The 19,098-nt window shown below is 46.0% G+C and overlaps 1 protein-coding gene across 6 annotated transcripts in view; it reads right to left on the bottom strand.

Moving 5' to 3' along the window:
• The window catches only part of Trerf1 (transcriptional regulating factor 1), a 70,452-nt gene that overhangs the window by 1,870 nt on the left and 49,484 nt on the right, over positions 1-19,098 (bottom strand). For 3 of the 6 annotated variants that reach the window (XM_090355654.1, XM_090355656.1, XM_090355657.1), the window contains exons 12-15: positions 15,624-15,712; positions 14,517-14,630; positions 6,984-7,187; positions 2,856-3,103 (exon numbers count right to left, since the gene is read on the bottom strand). In XM_090355654.1, the coding sequence (XP_090211780.1) occupies positions 2,856-3,103; positions 6,984-7,187; positions 14,517-14,630; positions 15,624-15,712 (655 nt within the window). The remainder of the gene's footprint in view (positions 1-2,855; positions 3,104-6,983; positions 7,188-14,516; positions 14,631-15,623; positions 15,713-19,098) is intronic. The other 3 variants (XM_090355658.1, XM_090355659.1, XM_090355660.1) reach the window with 3 other exon arrangements.

The following is a 19,098-nucleotide window of genomic DNA, read 5'->3' as shown; positions in this document are numbered from 1 at the left end:
GACCTGATTCAAAGTTGATGGATCCTACGTACATGGACATGTAGAAAACTGCTTCATGGAATGAGTATGAGACCAGCAGCTAAAAGCAGCAGCCTGTGAACTTTTGTCCAAGGCTTGTGTTTTTGCAGGCTGGGGATGGAACCTAAGGCCTTGTGCATATAGCCAAGCACCGAGCCCCACACCCTGTATGTACCTAAAGTGATTCCTACTTGGGCTGGGAAGTGCACCATGGCTCAAGTGGTAGAGGGCTAGCCTTAAGCAAAAGAAGCTCAAGGACAGTATCCAGACGCTGAGTTTATGCCTCAGGATTGGGGGGGAAAAGGCATCCCTACTCTGTAAAACATCAAGAAATAGTTCTATTTCCCATGCATTTTGACTGGCCTTCAGGTAGGAAAAAAGATCCCAAGCAACATCAAAACAAGCCAAGGAAACTATTTAATCCATCGGAAGAAACCTTGTAAGGGAGCACTGAGCATCCGTGACTAAATATTCGGCACCAGAATGCTTTTGGATTTTGCAATATCTGCATAAGCATAATGAGACTCCTTGGGGATGAGGCTCAAGTCTAATCACCGACTTCATTGATGTTTCATCTATAACATGGTCTACAGTAATTAAAATAATGGTTTCAGCATGTGTCCTTGTCCTCTTGAGGGCAGAGGCATGGCAGTGGTCTTGAAGTATTTTGGATTTTCAGATTAGGGTTGCTCAATCTGTAAGAAGCTTTTTCCAAGGCCTCCTTTGTCTCCATCTGGTGGAGCCACGGAGTTGCAGCCTGTTGGAGGGAACAGCTTTGGCTCCTTTCAAGCCTCCAGACTCCTCTCCAGGTCAGCAGCTGAGCGCTGTGTGGTTCCATCATTACTCTGCCTAGTGGTGAGCACGGACGGGGCTCACGTCTTCCATGGTCCCCCGAGTGTGGGGGACGGTGATGGAAGGTGATGGTATCACGTCCAGGCTCTCAAGGGCTGCAGAGCAGAGGTGGACACCAACAGCTAAACCCCTCTGTTCTACCCCTGCACTTCCTGGCAGACAAAAGAGCACTATGGTGGGGTAAGTGTCCCCAGACTAAGGCAGATTTATGTAGAGGCAGCAGCACTTAGTAGCCAAGAGAACAAGGCCGGACAGCCCTCGTCTACTGAGTCTCACTCGGCGTAATGTTGCATGCTTCTGTAATGTTGCATGCTTCTGTTTCTGCTTGAAAAGAAGCTACTAACAGCACTTGCCATGTCAGGTGCTGTGGCTCATGCCTAGAATCCTACCTACATAAGAGCCTGAGATCTGGGGATCGAGGCTCAAAGCCAGCCAGGGCAGGAAAAATCTATGAGACTCTTATTTGCAATTAACCAGCAAAAAGGTGAAAGTGGAATTATGGCTCAAGTGGTAGATCACCAGTCTTTTTTTTGCTAGTCCTGTGGCTTGAACTCAGGGCTTGAGCACTGTCTTTAGGCTTTCTCAAGGCTAGAACTCTACCGTTTGAGCTATGGCACCACTTCCAGTTTTTTTCTATGCACGTGGTCCTGAGGAATTGAACCCGGTCTTCATGCATGCTAGGCAAGCACTCTACCACTACACCAAACTCCCGGCCCCTAGATCACCAGTCTTGAGTGAAAAAGCTAAGGGAGAGTAAGAGGCTCTTAGTTCAAGCTCCAGTGCTGATGTGTGTGTGTGTGTGTGCATGCACACGACACATATACACGCACAAAGCACTTGTAGAATAGTGTACTCTTGAGTAAATGCATGGGTATGTGTAAAGAGTCTCAGGTAAGCGGGGAAGATCTGCTCAGTGCAGCTCTAGATTGTGTTCCATGAGGCCATGACGTCTGTTGGCCTTGCTCACGTAACTAGGGACCTTTTCCTGACTGTTTCAGCAGCCACTGGTTGGCATCCCTCCAGTGGCACTCATGGTATGTTTGAGGCAGTGGAGGTTATGGGAGGAGGAAGTCGTGGTTTGCATGATCAGGTGACAGTCTCAAGTCAGGGGATTCTATGGAAGGGAAGCATGCATCTCCCAGTTTGGGAGTTTATTTACTTCCTTAAATTAAATAAACAGGGTAAGGCAAAGGGGCAGAGCAGTGCCAGGAATCTAGGCTCTGTATCTGGACAAAATTGGGCTCACGACTCAGTTCTGCTTTTTCCTGGGACAGTCATTCTACCTAAGTTACAATCCTCACTTGTGAAACAAGGATAAAAACAGATCTGAATCATGTGGGGCTGCTGTATGAGGGTTAAATGAGTTCATGCACACAGAAAATGTAACAGAATAAGAGCTCAGTAAATGTGAGCTGTTCTGATTGCTAAATTCTGCCAGAGTTCCCCTGTAGATGTTGTTCAAGACTATATCTAAAAGGACAGTAGTGACAGATGGGTTTCATCTCATGAATCAACTCTAACCAACTGGCGGAGCCAGGCTTGAAGCATTGTGATAAACAAAGGAGTTGCAGCTTCATCTTGATGTGATAGTAACGAGTGGTAATTGATTAGTGATGTCTGTCCTGGGTACCAGCAAGAGCTGTAGTAGTAGGGGTACCCTATTTGGGGGAGTTCTTCTACAGAGAGCTTCTGTTTAGGCATTTTATAGCTACTCTCAGGAGGGATGCAGAGTGACACTTGTGATTTTTTTTTTTTATATTTACTGTTTTTGTCAAAGAGTGAGATTTCGTTACTAGACTTTCAGTCTCTGAAAAGGCTCATCCCTCCAGGTTCTAGAATATCAGAATGGCCTCTTTACAGGTCATGGTATGAAGGATGGTTCTGAGAGTCCAGATTCTCTAGCTGAAGACACATCAACGTATGCCAGGTGCCAGAGCAGTCACCCCCATGGTCCTGTCGTCAGACCCTGGGTCAAGTCTACCTACTTGCCGCACTCCTTGCAGGGGAAGATGGTGGTAGGGTCTGTCTCGCCACTGGTGGTGCTGTGAGAGGGCGAACTCTTCACTGAGCAGTACCCACTCTGGGCTGCACCAGGCTTCTGCTTCCCAGAGGGGACAGCACTTCGAGCCTTGGTCACCTGGTTGGTGCCACCGTGGATGCGGGCATGGCCGTTCAGTGCCTGTCGAGAGCTGAAGACCTGAGGAAGAAAGGGAGTGACATGACATCTACAGTCCTGAAAAGGAAATTAGGGTTGTTAGTCACTCATGGTTAAGACAGGTGATACATGAAACAATGTCTAACTTAGGCACATAGGTGTTCATAAGCTGACGCTGGGGCCTGCGCCATCGAGAGTAACACTCAAGTACCACAACCACAGGTGCTATAAAAATTCTCCCCATTACTTGAAGACATGCAGCGATCAGGCACCATCTCAACAAAACTGGTGCCCAGAGTCCTGGGACTCGAAGTTTGACTCTTGCTTTCATAACTAACATAACTAACATAACTTGAGAGGCCATTTGACTTCTGCACAATTGCTTTTTTTTTTCTCTCTCTCTTTCTGTAAAATGAGGGGGTTGGATCACCTTTCCAACTTTTTTTTTTTTTAAGTTGAAAACTGACTTCCTCCTTCCCTCTCTATTAAGCAAATTTAGTCTTACTCCAACCTCAAGGTAAAAGCAGACATAGACTGACGGAAACAGAAACAGTAGCTAGAATTCAGCCAGTTTGATGGCTCCGTCTCATGGACTTTCCTGCCCACGCTGTCTTCAAAATGGATCCTTACATGAGTAGCTAGGATTACAGGCGTGAGCCGGGAGCTATTGGTTTTAACAGTGCAGGGGATGAATCCCAGGGCCTCACTCGTGCTTTGCAAGTGCCCACCACTGAGCTGCTGGGCCTTACGTAGGCCACTGCGGAGGAAAATGGGAAGGATCCTCAAATTTTATTACTAAATAGGAGGAGCTAGGCAGGGTTTCAAATATTACCACAGAGTAAGTTTTCCTAACCAGCCTTATCATTGAGAACATTTAGGTCTGCATGATTCTTTCCTTATTTATTTATTTTTGGTGACTCAACTCCTGCACTTTTTATTTACATAGTTTTGGGAAGCATAAGGGCTTCGGTATCTACTTTGCATGTAAATATAAATGAGCCTGTACATATGAAAGTTCAGGGGTGAAAAATAGCAGAGTGACTAGTCATTGGTAGCCAAGATTTGAAGTTTATAACGAGACCATGCTACCAAATGCTCCTAGTGACTGCCATACATACATACGGTGTATAAAATACATACACACATACATACACACATACACACATACACACATACACACACATACATACATACATACATACATACATACATACATACATACATACGGTGTATAAAATACGCACACATACATACATACGGTGTATAAAATACATACACACATACATACACACACATACATACATACGGTGTATAAAATACATACACACACATACATACATACATGCATACATACATACATGCATGCATACATACGGTGTATAAAATACATACATACATACACACATACATACATACGGTGTATAAAATACATACACATACATACATACATACATACATACATACATACATACATATGTGTGTTTCATAGTCTTTACACTGTACGGAATCAACCACACTAAGGATATCTCAGGAATAAAAGTTGTTCCATGTTAACATTTTACTGCTGAAATTTCTGAGGTGGGTCCCAGCTAGGATGGATGGCTTTTTGCTGTGGGCTAACCTGGGCTCCATAATATGTGAAAAAGGATCTGTGACCCCACCTATCAGGTGCCAGTGGAACCTTCTCGGCCTGACACTGCATCTTCACACACAGCTGCATGTTCTTGGTGGTGGGGAACAGATCACCTCAGTGCAGAACTACTGTGTTAAAGAACAGAATCTGAATTCCAAGAGCCCCTGTCCTTTCAGTTTAGAGGCTGCTATGTATTCAGTTTGTGAGCTTTGTTATGGTCTCACAGAGGACAAAAAAAAAAAATCCCAATCTATCATGGATTTAGCAATTTCTAGTCTTCATTGTCAGGAAGGAATAAAAGCAGCATGCTTTCTTCCCTCTGAGTTTTCAATGTGATTGAGACTATTTATCTTGCTCAGCATTTCCGATTGGGCAAAGTAAAGATTGACTTTCTGCTCAGTTAAAAAAAAAAGAAATACTGTACATTGAACAAATTCACCAAGAAATGCTGCCATTTAAATTCACATGTTAATCACCTCCGGCTGAGGCTTGTATGCCATGCGGCAATGGGGTCTGGGCCAGGTGGCCATTAAACATCCAAGACAGAAACATGCTACCAATTTCTTATGGCCTCTTGAAGGCTAATGCAACATGTATGCCTCTTTTTTTTTTATTTTTAAAGCTTTGTCATATTTTCCCTTCAATGTAAATCAAATCAATTTCTGCTTTAGGATATAAATATTTTAAAGCTTGTGGCTTTCTTCATTTAAATGACAGACGTAATAAATATCATTCAGCACGGTCTTATATTAGACAAGCAGATTAAGAACATCAATTTGAAACAATGGGATTCTTGTGTAGGAGTCATCATTCTTTTTAGTGCTTGGTATTGAACCGAGGACCTTATGCATGTTAGACAGGAACAATACCACCAGGCTGTAACTCCAGGAACAACCTTCTTATGTAGGACTAATACCTCTAGAACTTGTCTACACCTGGCTTTAAGAAACACAACTTGGGAAAAGGTCACCAATGCAGACTAGTTGGGGACAGGTGGGTTACTGAGAGATCACAGTTCTTATTTATTTATGCCAGTCCTTGGGCTTGAACTCAGGGCCTGGACACTATCCCTATACTTCCCTTGCTCGAGGCTAGCATTTTATCACTTGAGCCACAGTTCTACTTCTGGCTTTTTCTGTGTATCGAACCCAGGGCTTCAAGCATGCAAGTACTCTACTTCTACCACTAAGCCATATTCCCAGCCAGAGACCACAGCTCCTTTTTTTGAGGGGGGGGTGGTTGAAGGACTTGAACTCTGGGCCTGGGCATTTTCCCTGAGCTCTTCATCTCAAGGCTACCACCCTACCCCTGGAACCTAGCACCACTTCCAGTTTTCTAGTGGTTAATTGGAGATAAGTCTTACAGTCTTTAGTGCCCAGGCTGGCTTTGAACCGCAATCCTTATATCTCAGCCTCCTGATTAGCTAGGATTACAGGCATGAGCCACCACACTTGGGCTAGAGACCACAGTTCTTTTTGTTTTTTGTAGGTCATGGGGCTTGAACTCAGCCTGGGCGCTATGTGAGCTCTTCAGCTCAAGGCTACCGGCCTACCCTTGAGCCACAGCCCACGCTTCCAATTTTCTAGAGGGTAATTGGAGATAAAAGTCTCAGGTCCTTTTGTGCCAGGGCTGGCTTTGAACCTTGATCCTCTGATCTCAGCCTCCTGAGTAGCTAGGATTACAGGCGTGAGCCACCGTGCCCGGCAGAGACCACAGTTCTTTAAACTGCACACAGAGCCTCTGACCAGGTAGAGCAGATTCTGTAAGGCCTTCTTCTAGTTCTGAGGAGGCTGCTGTTGCAGGGCCCAGCTTCCTTGCTTGTTTACATGATTAGTTTGCTTAGTAAATCTGTCCGCCTCCACTGAGTACAAAGACAAACAGTGAGCTAAATGTTTGTAACAAAGTTCTCAGATGTCAAATTAATGACATTTGAATTAGTAATGCTTTACAGAATATGATACCCAAACCTTGTAGACAGGCAAGGCAGCAGGCTGTAGGGGGTAAGTAATCATGTCATAAAAGGACTAACAGGGCACATGCAGAGAGAAATCTCTTGCCTCAGTCTCCCAAATGCTGGGATTACAGGTATGCACTCACTACCACACCTGACTCCAGGGATCATGCTTACGCTTTCACGTGCAGCATTGTGCTTGGCCTGTATGTACACTATTGGCCCGATGACTGAGAAAGTGATGGCTGCATGGAGTGACTCTGCCAACCTCTCACTATTGCAAGTGTTCCCTTATGCGCATGCGTCATCTCTTAGCGCTAGGCACAGCCACAAGGCCCTCACTGGTCCCAGAGACCCAGAGAGCAGACACTTACAGCCCCACAGTTGGGCATTTCACAGATGAAGGAGCCCGAGGGCTGGGCCAGGGCCTGCAGGGGTGGCCCCTCCGTGGTAGCCAGGACAGGCACTGGCGGGGGCTCCGGGGACTTCGGCACTTCGCTCTCCTCGTCTTTTGGTGATTTCCTATCTTCTTCCAGGTCCTCCTCCTCCTCCTCTACCTCTTCTTCCTCTTCACTCGTCTAGTGTTAATGAAAGCAAGACAAGTTTTGTGAACAGAACCCACAGGCTGGCGCTCAGGCAAGGCTGGCTCGGGGAACCCTGAGGGAACTTGCTGGGCCAGTCCCTAAAAAGATGGACTCTGGAGGCCAGGATGATGATGATGGTAATGATGATGATGATGGCGATGATAATGATGTTTTATTTTACTTTTTTGTTCCAGTACTGGGCCTTCAGCTCAGGGCTCATACTCTTAGCTGTTTTTATTCAAGGGTGACACTTTACCACTTGAGCCACAGCTCCATTTCTGGCTTTTGGCTGGTTAACTGGAGATAAGTCTCCCAGTCTTTCCTGCCCTGGCTGGCTTCAAACCAAGATCAGATTTTTGCCTTCTGCGTAGCTAGGATTACAGGCATGTGCCACCAGCACCTGGCACCTAGTATTTTGCAGTGAAGGAAGTGTCCCTGTTTGCATCCTCATTCCTTATAAAAAGATACGCCAAGCAGAGAGGAGACATTTCCATATGCAAAGATTCTTCATCATTTGATACTACTGGCTCTCAAGAAGTGATTAAAACTCAAAAACTCCTCTTCAGCAGAGCTGTGCATGGCAGCTTGAGGAGCTTCAGAGTACAGACATTATGGAGACCTCCTGCCTTTCCCCAGGCTAGAGAACCAGAATGGGTCTCTAATTACAGGTCTTATAATCTGAGCTGGTTTTAGGGCTTGAACGCAGGGCCTAGGCGCTGTACCTGAGCTTTTGTTCTAAAGGCCAGCACTCTACCACTTGAATTACAGAATCACTTTAGGCTTTTTGGTGGTTAATTGGAGGTAACTGGTAATTGGGCTGGTTTTGAACCATGATCTTCAGCTTTCAGCTTCTGGAGGAGTTAGGATTCAGGGATGAGCCTTCACCTCCCTGCTAGTTTACAGGCATTATGGCACACTTCCATGCAAGATTCTTGATTCACCTGTTTGTGCAACACATGTGGAGTTGAACATTCTGCTTGGCTCTCAGCAACAGAATAGAAAGGGGAGAAGACAGATGGGAAATGGCCCTTTTACTTAGCAAGTGCTTTTTCTGACCATAGGCTAAGAGCAAGCTGTGTATTTCATATTTCAGTTCATGATTTTTTTCTCTTTCTAGAGGTACTTTACAAAAAGGGTTCCTGAGCTGGGTACTGGTGGCTCACACCTGTAATCCTAACTACTTGGGAGGCTGAGATCTGAGAATCACGGTTCAAAGCCAGCCTGGGCAGAAAAGCCTGGGACACTCATCTCCAATTAATCAGAAATAATGGAAGTGGAGGTGTAGCTTAGGTGGCAGAGCATCGGCCTTAGGCAAAAAAGCCAAGTGAGAATAGGAGGCCCTACTATCAAGACAAAATAAAATACCACGAGAAAATGTCCAGGAATAATTACCCTCTCAACTAGTATGTAGCAAAGTAAGTAGGAAGTCTCTGCCCCTCTCCACATTCATAAAATAGCGAAGTTAGCAGAGTGTGATTAATCATGATTCTTAGTTAATCATGATTGTTGTACTGGAAGGCTTCCTAGGTGCCGGGGTGAGCTGGGCTGGAACACGTGGTGAGAAGAAAGGGCCTTGTCCTATCTCTTGCTTAACATCCACTTAATTCTGCCTGGGCATCCTCATGGGGTAGAGTGAGGGTTGCTGGTGTCTGCAGCCCCTGCCAGGGCCGATAAGGAAAGGCGGTTCTATCTCACATGTCTCTTCGGCTTCTGTAGAGTCTACAAAGCACTTTCACATTCACATTGTCATGGAATAGGCTTTCACCAGGCCTTCTATTACACCAGTGAGAATACAGAAGAAATGTCTATTGCCCCGCCTCCGACAGGCCACTTGTCTCTGCCAGGTCTTCTTTGCGCCCCAGAGATCAGAGTACATGGTGAGCTCTGGTTTGCATTTCTCCTGGGCCAGACCATGTTGGGTCAGCCAATGATTCTTAGAGCCCAGGCGCAGTTTTCCAAGGAGCAGGGGGTGGGGTGGGGTGGGGTGGGGAGGAGAGATCATGGTTTTTTGTTTTTTTCTTTCCTTTTTTCCTGAGACTAGTGCAACTTTCTTTGGGATCTAGAAACCAGTTTTCTCTCTCCAGTTTGGATTTGGGGAGAGGCATTTAGCGTCCCACCCCACAAACCAGTACTGTTTATGGTAATGCCTCATATACTTTTTTTTTTTTTTTTTTTGCCAGTCCTGGGCTTGAGCTCAGGGCCTGAGCACTGTCCTTGGACTTTTCTCAAGGCTAGAGCTCTACCACTTGAGCCTCAGCACCACTTCTGACTTTTTTCTATGTATGTGGTACCAAGGAATCGAACCTGGGTCTTTGTGCATGCTAGGCAAGCACTTTAACCACTATGCCAAACTCCCAGCCCTCATATACACATTTTTGAGATGCTGTATTAGTAAGATGAATTCAAGACATGGCAATAGCTTCTAGTAGATTAAGGATTATTAATCGTGAATACTGTACTAGAAGACTTCAATGAATTCTGATGTAGGCCCAATACTTTCTTTCTTTTTTTTTTGCCAGTCCTGGGCTTTCTCAAGGTTAGAGCTCCATCACTTGAGCCACAGCACCACTTCTGGCTAAATCTATATATGTGGTACCAAGGAATTGACCCTGGTCTTCATGCATGCTAGGCAAGTATTCTATCATTAGGCCAAACTCTTAGCTCCCCAATACTTTTTTTTGCTGATCCTGGGGCTTGAACTCTGGGAGTCTCTAAGCTCCTTTCATGTTATGTTCAAGGTTAGTGCTCTAGCACATGAGATAATGAACCACTTTCAGGCTTTTTCTGTGATTAGAGATAGGAATTTCATGGGCTTTGCTACCCTGTCTGGCTTTGAATTGTGATCCTCAGATCTCAACCTCCTGAGTAGCTAGGATTACAGATGTGAGCCATCAGTGCTCAGCTTTCTCTCTCCCTCTCTCTCTCTCTCCCTCCCTCTCTCCTCTCTCTCTCTCTCTCTCTCTCTCTCTCTCTCTCTCTCTCTCTCTCACACACACACACACACACACACACACACACACACACACACACACACACACACACACCAGTCCTGAGATTTGAACTCAGAGCCTGGGCACTGTCCTTGGGCTTTCTCAAGGCTAGTGGAGCCACAGGACCACTTCAGTTTTTTTCTGTGTATGTGGTATCAAGGAATCAAACCCAGGGCTTTGTGCATGCTATGAAAACACTTTACCACTAGACCATACTCCCGGCCCTCTTACTCTTTGTATATCACTCTGTATCTCTGACTCTCTGCATCTGCTCTTTTTTTTTTTTTTTTGTCTGTCATGGGGCTGGAACTCTGGGTCTGGGCACTGTCCCTGAGCTCTCCAACTCAAGGCTACCACCCTAACCCTGTGCCTGGGCTTTGTTCCTAAGCTCTGCAGCTCAAGGATACAGCCTATCCCTTGAGCCACAGCGCCACTTCCGGTTTTCTAGAGGTTAACCAGAGATAAAAAGTCTCATGGTCTTTAGTGTCCAGGCTGCCTTTGAACTGTGATCCTCAGATCTTAGCCTCCTGAGTCACACCTGGCTATGCCTTTTTTAAAAGTCAGTTGTGGGGCTTGAACTCTGGGCTTGGGTACTTTTCTTGAGCTCTTCAGCTAAAGGCTAGCACTCTACCATTTTGAGCCACAGCATCACTTCCAGTTTTTTGGTGGGTAATTGGAGAAGAGAGTCTTTTGTGCCCAGGCTGGTTTTGAACTGCAATCCTCAGATCTCAGCCTCCTGAGTGGCGAGGATCATAGGCATGAACCACCAGCACCTGGCCAGAAGAGCTTTTAATGACAATGGTATTTGTTTCATGGTCTTTATTATTATTGGGGGGGGAGGGTCGGTTGTGGGGCATGAACTCGGTGCCTGGGCACTGCCCCTAAGCTCTTCAGCTCAAAGCTAACACTCTACCACTTGAGCCACAGTGCCACTTCCAGTCGTCTGGTGGTTAATTAGGGATAAGAGTCTCATGGACTTCAGTGCCTGGGCTGGCTTTGAACTGCAATCCTCAGATCTCAGCTTCAGTAGTTAAGATTACAGGCGTGAGCCACTAGCACGCAGCTCATGGTCTTTATTATAATTCTATCTTCCTTAAAATGCCATTCTTTGGCTGAAAAAAAAATTCAAAAAACATTCTGTGGCCATAAAATTATAGTCTGGTTTCTACTGTACTGTGATTATGTAAGTTTCAGAATTTAGATGTGTTTTATTTCAACTAGCAAATCTATATGAGTTGACAAAATGATTTATCATCCAGCCATATGGCTCACCAAAAAGTGACTAAGAGATACAAAGATAGGAGGACCAAAATCTGAACGTGCGGAACTCTGTAGCAACAAGTTGGCCATTTTATGATATATTGTGAAATACGATGACTAAGACTCTGAAGTGAGTAGAAAGTGGTGGAGGCTGTAGATTTAACATGGTGCCCAAACCTTGAGTGTTCACATGGTGTCTTGAGGAGGATATTTTTATTGCTTAGAAAAAAAGCAAGTACGATTCACACCCAGACAAACTTTGGCGTTAGATACATTCAACAACCTCAAAGTGACTCAAGAGATACACATTCAAGTATTCCAGTCACAATGATGATGATAACTTATTGAATATGTGGTATGAGTCATACACATTTCTAGTTCTCATGATTCTTTAAGTTATTTTCTTTCTTTTTCCTCTTTTTGGTGCCAGTACTGGGTTTTGAACTCAGGGGCTTGATCTTCCCGTTCTCCTCCTCCCTCCCCCTCCCTTGTTCAAGACTGGCTCCACCACTCGAGCCACGTTTCCATTTGCAGCTTTTTGCCACTTAACTGGAGATTAGGGTCTCACAGATTTTCTTCTTCTTTTTTTAACCCCCCCCATCCCTGTCTCTGTCTCTCTCTCTGCCAGTCCTGGGGCTTGTACTTGTACTCAGGGCTTGGGCACTATCCCTGAGCTTCTTTTTTGCTCAAGGTTGGCACTGCCACTTCCAGTCTTTTCTGTGTGTGTGATAAGGAGTAATCGAACCCAGGGCTTCAGGCAGTCTACCCCGAAGCCACATTCCCAGCCCTCTCAGAGATTTTCCCACCTCACGTGGCTTTCAGTCAGATTATGGGGTGACCCCTGGTGGCCAGTGCTCAGCCATGAATTGCTTTTATAAACAAATGAGAAATTGGCCAGAGAAGCATTTTTCCTAAGGTGACATAGCTGATGAAGAAGCTGAGATTCAAAACTTGGCCTTTCTGAATTTGACATCTCAGCCTCCACTCCTGGTCCTACAGCCATGTCCACTGTGAACTGTGGTCTGTACTGGCCCAGCCGTGGGAACGAGTGGCCTGTGGGTGGGCGGCAAGAACCACGTCCACGTGTCTGGCTAGCGGATCACCTCGCAGACTGTGCCTCATCTCTACACAGGAGCTTTGTCCTCTCCCTAAGCTCCTGAATGACAGGTGCGGAGCCTAACACAGGGGCAGGTGACCCAGCCCAAGTAGGCGTGGCCCTGCCCCTGCCACCACAGCAGCATCAGCCAGTGGGGAGCCTGTGGCTTGCGTGGTCCCCCCCCTCTCCTCCTCTCCCACCAGCACTCCTCTGCTCAGGGTCCTCTGCTCATCCTGGATCCCTCCAGAGTTTCACATGGAAGGATTGCTACCATGAGCCGGAGCAGTTCCTGCCTCAGAAACGTGTTCACTCGGTGGAGGCCTGCTGGGAAGAGCACTTCTAGAAGGCGAAATGTCTGGAAGGCTGTGTGCAGGGCCATTTTTTTGCGGACTATAAGTAGGGTCTTCAGAACCAAAGGGAGCACACGGCTCTTTAAAACGGCTTCTACTCGGGTAAGAGATGTGCTTCTGTATACAAATCAAGCCCAGCACTGTGACTCCTGGCGGCAAGCCGAGTAAAACCAGAGTAATGGAGGGGGCCAGGGAGATGGTAAACTCCTGCCCATGGAAAGACTGGCATGGTTCATGCCAGACTCTGAAGCAACCTTCCTGCTAAGGCGATTGGACAGATCTGGGAGATTTAGATTCAGAATTAAAGCTAAAGAAAATGAAAGTAAATTTGTGCTCTTGTTAACAAAAATGTGCTACTCATTTCCACGAAGAAATACTGGGTACAGTATGGTACCGTTCCAGTCATGGCCTTTGGTTTTAGGTAACACCCAAGCCAAGGAGATACCATTTGACCTCTGGTTTTACTTTCTTTCAAAACCACGGAATGGGCATGGCCCAGAACATTCCAGAAGTCAAAGGATTTCTTTTCTTTTTCTTTTCTAGAACTGAGGCTTGAACTCAGGGTTCCTGCTCAGCTTTTTCTACTAAAGGCTGACACTCTATTACTTGAGCCATACTTCTAAATCCCAAAGAACTTTTTCAAATAATTGAAATCAACATTTTACAGACAAAGAAAGGAGCTAAACTCTGAGGTCTCCCAAGACCAAGATTCTGGTGTGCTGGTACTAGGGCTTGAACTCAGGCCCTGGATATTTTTTCCTTAACTTTCTCTACTCTAGGTGCCGTAATTTTTTCCACTCTAGGTGCTTTACCACTTAAGCCACATCTCCGCTTTGGACTTTTTGCTGGTTAATTGGAGAGATAAGAGTCTCTCTGATTTATCTGTCTGGGCTGGCTTCAAACTGGGATCCTCTGATCTCAGTTTCCTGAGTAACCAGGATTCCAGGCTTGAGCCACCACTGTCTGGCAGCGTCCTTAATCTTAACATGCAAACGAGTAGATTGCCTGTAAGGAAGACAGCCGCTTCCAGGGATGGGCTGTGACGGGGCTCACACCGCCATTCACCATTTTCTCAATACCTGAGCATTCCCAGGGCTCTTTATGCTTTTGAGGCATGCTTTGTCCTAAGGCCAGTAGTATCTGTGACATGGAAGATGGAAGATTCCAGTAGGCCAGGACAATGGTCACCCAGCTTCTGCACACAAGCCATGCTGCAACTAATAAGCAAACGCTGGGATGCCTTCCTTCTGCCTATACAGTATCATGACTAGCGCATGGCCTCTGTCCTGTCATATGCTGCCTCTGAAGCAGAGCTACTGGTTACTTTTTTTTTTTTTGTATGGGTTTTGGGGCTTGAACTTGGCCTGGGCATTGTCCCTGAGCTCTTTAGCTCAAGGCTACCGCCCTACCCTTGAGCCAAGTCCCACTTCTGTTTTCTGGAGGTTAATTGGAGATAAGAATCTCAGGTCCTTTTGTGCCAGGACTGGCTTTGAACCTTGATCCTCAGATCTCAGCCTCCTGAGTAGCTGGGATTACAGGCGTGGGCCATTGCCCGGCTAGTCACTCTTTGCCTGGGTGGAGAGGGGTGGAAGGGGCCACACATGCACTGGCTTGGAGTGACACTCACCAGGCAATCTTCCATGACTTCCACCAGGCGTGTCCTGTGCTTCCGCCCTAGACGCATGATCTTCTTCCACGTATAGTAGTATTCTACACACTGAGCCACTGTCTTGGACTTCACCTGCCGGAGAAGCACACTTACCATCAGCTCCAACAGCAGCAGCAAGCAAGCTTCATAGAATATATAATTATAGATGGTAATGAACAAGTTTCTAGTTAAAATTTGTGTGCATTTATAAAATCCTCTCATAGTGATAAAAAAAAAAGCCACCCAGAATACAAGGAAAATCTGCCCCCCAATCTATTCTTTTTTTTTTTTTTTGCTGGTTCTAAGGCTTGAACTCAGGGATTGGGGACTGTCCTTGGGCTTTCTCAAGGCTGGAGTTCTACCACTTGAGCCACAGCACCACTTCCATCTTTTTCTAAGTATGTGGTACCGAGGAATCAAACCTGGCCTAGATAGACTTTCTTAGGTAGAGCTCCCTAAAGTGAAATCTCCAAAACCCACGGAGGATTCCCCATGTTGGGGTTTAAGAGTAGAGAGGCTCAGCTGTACACAGAGTTCAAAGTGAAAACATTATTTAATTGTCTCTTCAATCGCGGTCTTCTGGATGTAGATACAGGGTGGCCCCACCCTGAGAAGGCGGAACTGGGCCACCTGCGAGGTGAGAAGACCAGAAGTCCTGTTCTCTTCAGTGCCATTCGCAGCCCGTTACCCAGGGAGGGAAGCCATGATACTCCTATAATAACTGCCAGCTGTTACCACAGGGGTGAAAAATAGCCTTTTTGTTTTGGGATTTGAACTCAGGATCTAGATGCTGTTCCTGAGCTTTTGTGCTCAAGGCTAGCCCACTTGAGCCCCAATTCTAGTTTTTTGGTAGTTAACTGGAGATAAGAGTCTCATGGACTTTCTTGCCCAGGTTGGCTCAGATCCCATGACTGTCCAAAATCCTTAGATCTCAGCCTCCTGAACAGCTAAGGATTACAGCGCCACCAGTGCCAGGCAAGGAAGGTAGCCATTGTGTAAGGATGGTTAAAAACCAGAAATCAGCCATTTCAAAGAATATATTTGTGTACACAATTTCAAATGAGTAAGAGGGAAAAGCTTGCTTACCATTTTCTGTACAAAAATAAAGTCTTTGCTATAAGTGGCTAGTGCTTTATTGAACATTTTTCTTTCTAGGGAGGTCCACTTGTCCGAACCTAGAACAAAACACAAACTTCATAAGAATAGCCCGTGGTTATTTTTATGTTTAGTTGCTGGTTTATTTAGCTAAGGTAAAATATAACCTTCTAGCAAATGATGGAGATATATCAAACACCTGTTGGAACAAAAACCAGATATGATGGTTTACGACTGAGGGAAAGGTGGGTCAGGTACTGGTGGCTCATGCCCGTAATCCTGGCTACTCATGAGGCTGAGATCTGAGGATCACAGTTCAAAGACAGGCCAGGCAAGAAAGTCAGTGAGACTCTTATTTCCAATTAACCACCAGAAAACTGAAAGTGGAGCTGTGGCTCTAAGTGGTAGAGTGCTATCCTTGAGCAAAAGAGCTCAGGGACAGTGCCCAGGCCCTGAGTTCAAGCCAACAACAACAACAAAACAAAACAAAACAAAAGAGGAATTGGAGGCCAGCCTCTGTTACACAGTGAGACCCTATCTGAACAAACAAAATGCCAATTTAATGTGATGGCTAGCCATGGGTTCACATCCAAACGAGGCCCTTAACTCTGAGGCCAGTTCCTCAACCTGAGACTGCTTTTGTTATCTATGAACAGCAATAGTTACACAGTGGTTTCTAATTCTTCCATTTCAGTTGAAGAAACAACCCCTCTTGATCACTGGGAAATATGGGGTGTGTGGTGAGGGTTACTCCCGTTTCTAGGTGACATTTTGGGACCCAAAGCAGGAACGCCACACTCAGAGTGGAGTTTTAAAGAACCAATGGAAGGAGCCTGAAGGGAATTCTGGGAGAGGATGTAGCAAAAGTGAGATAATGTCCTTCGTTTACTCATTCAACAGATGCTGATCAGGAATCTTCTATACACAAGATCACAGCGATAAGTATATGGCTCCCGGCCCCTATCCTGGATTGAATTCTTAGGCCTGAAACAGATAAATGACATCCAAAAGCCCCCTCCTTAACGGTCACCATGGAGACCTTCGGTTTCTGCCATTCAAGCCAGGTGGACTGACCATCTATGACTCCAGGCACATCCATGGAACTTCTGGGGCTGTGAGGACAATGGCGAGCATCCTGGGGCCTGACTGCATCTGGAACTAAGCAGATACAGAGTGGATGTCTGAATCTCAGCCAACCCCTTGGATGGAGGCCTTCATGAGCTGAGAGTTATGGGAACTGCTGCTGCCCTTCTCCTGGGTTCTGGGGCCTTGTGAAGGCCACCTCTTCCCTGGTATATCCTTAGTGCCATCCCAAATCCCTCTGGAAGCCACAGGGTAGGGGTGCTTCCCCAGGCTTAGACAGAATTCTCTGCCAGCCCTTAGATGCTGCATCTTGGATTGAGTCCAGGAGGAAAGGCAAACCCAAGGCCAGGGCCAGTGGCTGCAGTGCCTGTGTGTGAAGAATCCCGCTGCTTGCTCAGCAGGCACACAGGGCCAGTGGGCTGACAACCCCACTAGGCCTATTTGTTCTACCTGGGGATTCCTGCCTATTGGGCCATTATCAGTGGGGGGCCCCTAATAAGCTGATTAAGACTAATGACAAAGAGCCTAATTAGCTGGATGAAATGGGCCTGTCCTGGAACTGTATCCAGAAGAACCCCCCCTCCCCCTCTCCCTCCCCCTCACGTTTGTTGCCAGGTAACAGGCTCTGGACTGTGGCTAATCTAGGGGTAATCTACAGTGAACCTGGGCAATTAAAAAGAGATGTGGAGCCAGGAGAGAGTTGGGGCATAGTACCTTTTAGAGGCCCTTTCTGTTTCTCTTTCAGGACTTGAAAAACATGTACTGATGTTTGTTTTCATAGTACTTACAGAAAGATATCATCATTAGAGAAAAGGGAGTTTTTGTTTTGTTTTATTGTTTTGTTTTTTGCCAGTCCTAGGGCTTGAAGTCAGGGCCTGAGCACTGTCCTTGGGCTTTCTCAAGGCTACCACTTGAGCCACAGCACCACATCTGGCCTTTTCTATGTATGTGGTATCAGGGAATCAAACCCAGGTCTTCATGCATGCTAGATAAGCACTCTATCTCACTAGGCCAAATTCCATGCCTGAGAATCTTTTTTTTTTTTTAAATCAAAAGAAAATTTAAAACAAACATTTTAAATTTCCATGCATATATCATGCAGCTCAGAGTTTTCCTTGATTCCCCCCGCCTCTGCCCCCCCACCAATACTGGGACTTGAACTCACAGCCTCACTCTCCCTTAGCTTTTCTGATCAAGGCTGATTCTCCACCACTTGAATCACACCTCCACTTGGACTTCCCCCTTACCCCACTGAAGTCAAACCTTAATTCTCACATTTCAGCCTCCTGAGTGGCTAGAATTATACCTGTGAGTAACCAGAACCCATCTTTCCCTAATCTGAATTTTGTAAAAATCTGTGTCACCCCTCGCCCCCCCCACACTTAGGAAAGGAGTTCCAACAAACTGAAATTTAATATGTTACGCATTTATAGAGTGAAGACTGTTGGAAAGGGTTTGGTTGAAACACTTGAGGGACAGTGGAAGGATGACGTTGCTAGAGATGCACTGCATTCCTAAATTGATATTCTGAATTGAAATTCCTTTGCACAACTAATTAATTAAAAGAATTCTCTAAAAAATCAGTGTTCCCCCCAAAAAAAGTAAATAGTACCCCCAAGGTCAGATTAAAATGAATGTGCTTAACTGAAGTGAAAATCAGATGTGTTTAAAGATGGTATCTTGGGACCGGGAGTTTGGCCTAGTGGTAGAGTGCTTGTCTAGCATGCATGAAGACCCGGGTTTGATTCCTCGGTACCACATCCATGGAAAAAAAGCTGGAAGTGGTGCTGAGGCTCAAGTGGTGGAGCTCTAGCCTTGAGAAAGTCCAAGGACAGTGCTGAGGCCCTGAGCTCAAGCCCAGGACTGGCAAAATAATAATAATAATAATAATAATAATAATAATAATAATAATAAAAAGATGGTATCTTTAGTGGAAGTTGGCTGGTGTTATGAGAAAATGAACCGAGCAACCGCAGAACATTCTGGAGGCTTTTCCTCCATAGAGGTCTCACTGGACCTGTAGACACTAAAAGTCCATCCTCAGGGGACCGTGTAGTCTAACATTCCTCCACTCTATACCCATCTTGAGCAGGACCAATGAAGAATCCAAAACTGCTGAAAGCTATCTAACCATGGCCCGGGGCCTCTCGCTTGGCTCAGCTCCTCCCTACACAATGCAAGTGGGAGCCCCACACTCGTGAGAGGGTGGCTGTGCAGGCTGGTGTGAGCAGAGCGCTGGAAGCCACTGTGCTGGCCCGGACACTGTCCCTGGGCCTCTTTTGCTCAATGCTGGCACTCTACCACTTGAACCACAGAGCCACTTCCAGCTTACTCTGCTTATGTGGTCCTGAAGAATCAAACCCAGGGCTTCATGCATGCTAGG

Source organism: Megascapheus bottae, chromosome 22, assembly GCF_031878675.1.
Source record: "Megascapheus bottae isolate mThoBot1 chromosome 22, mThoBot2.hap1, whole genome shotgun sequence".
In the NCBI taxonomy this organism is placed as follows: Eukaryota; Metazoa; Chordata; class Mammalia; order Rodentia; family Geomyidae; genus Megascapheus; species Megascapheus bottae.
The sequence above is the reverse complement of the archived record's forward strand: the minus strand, read 5'-3'. Positions and strand labels throughout refer to the sequence as shown.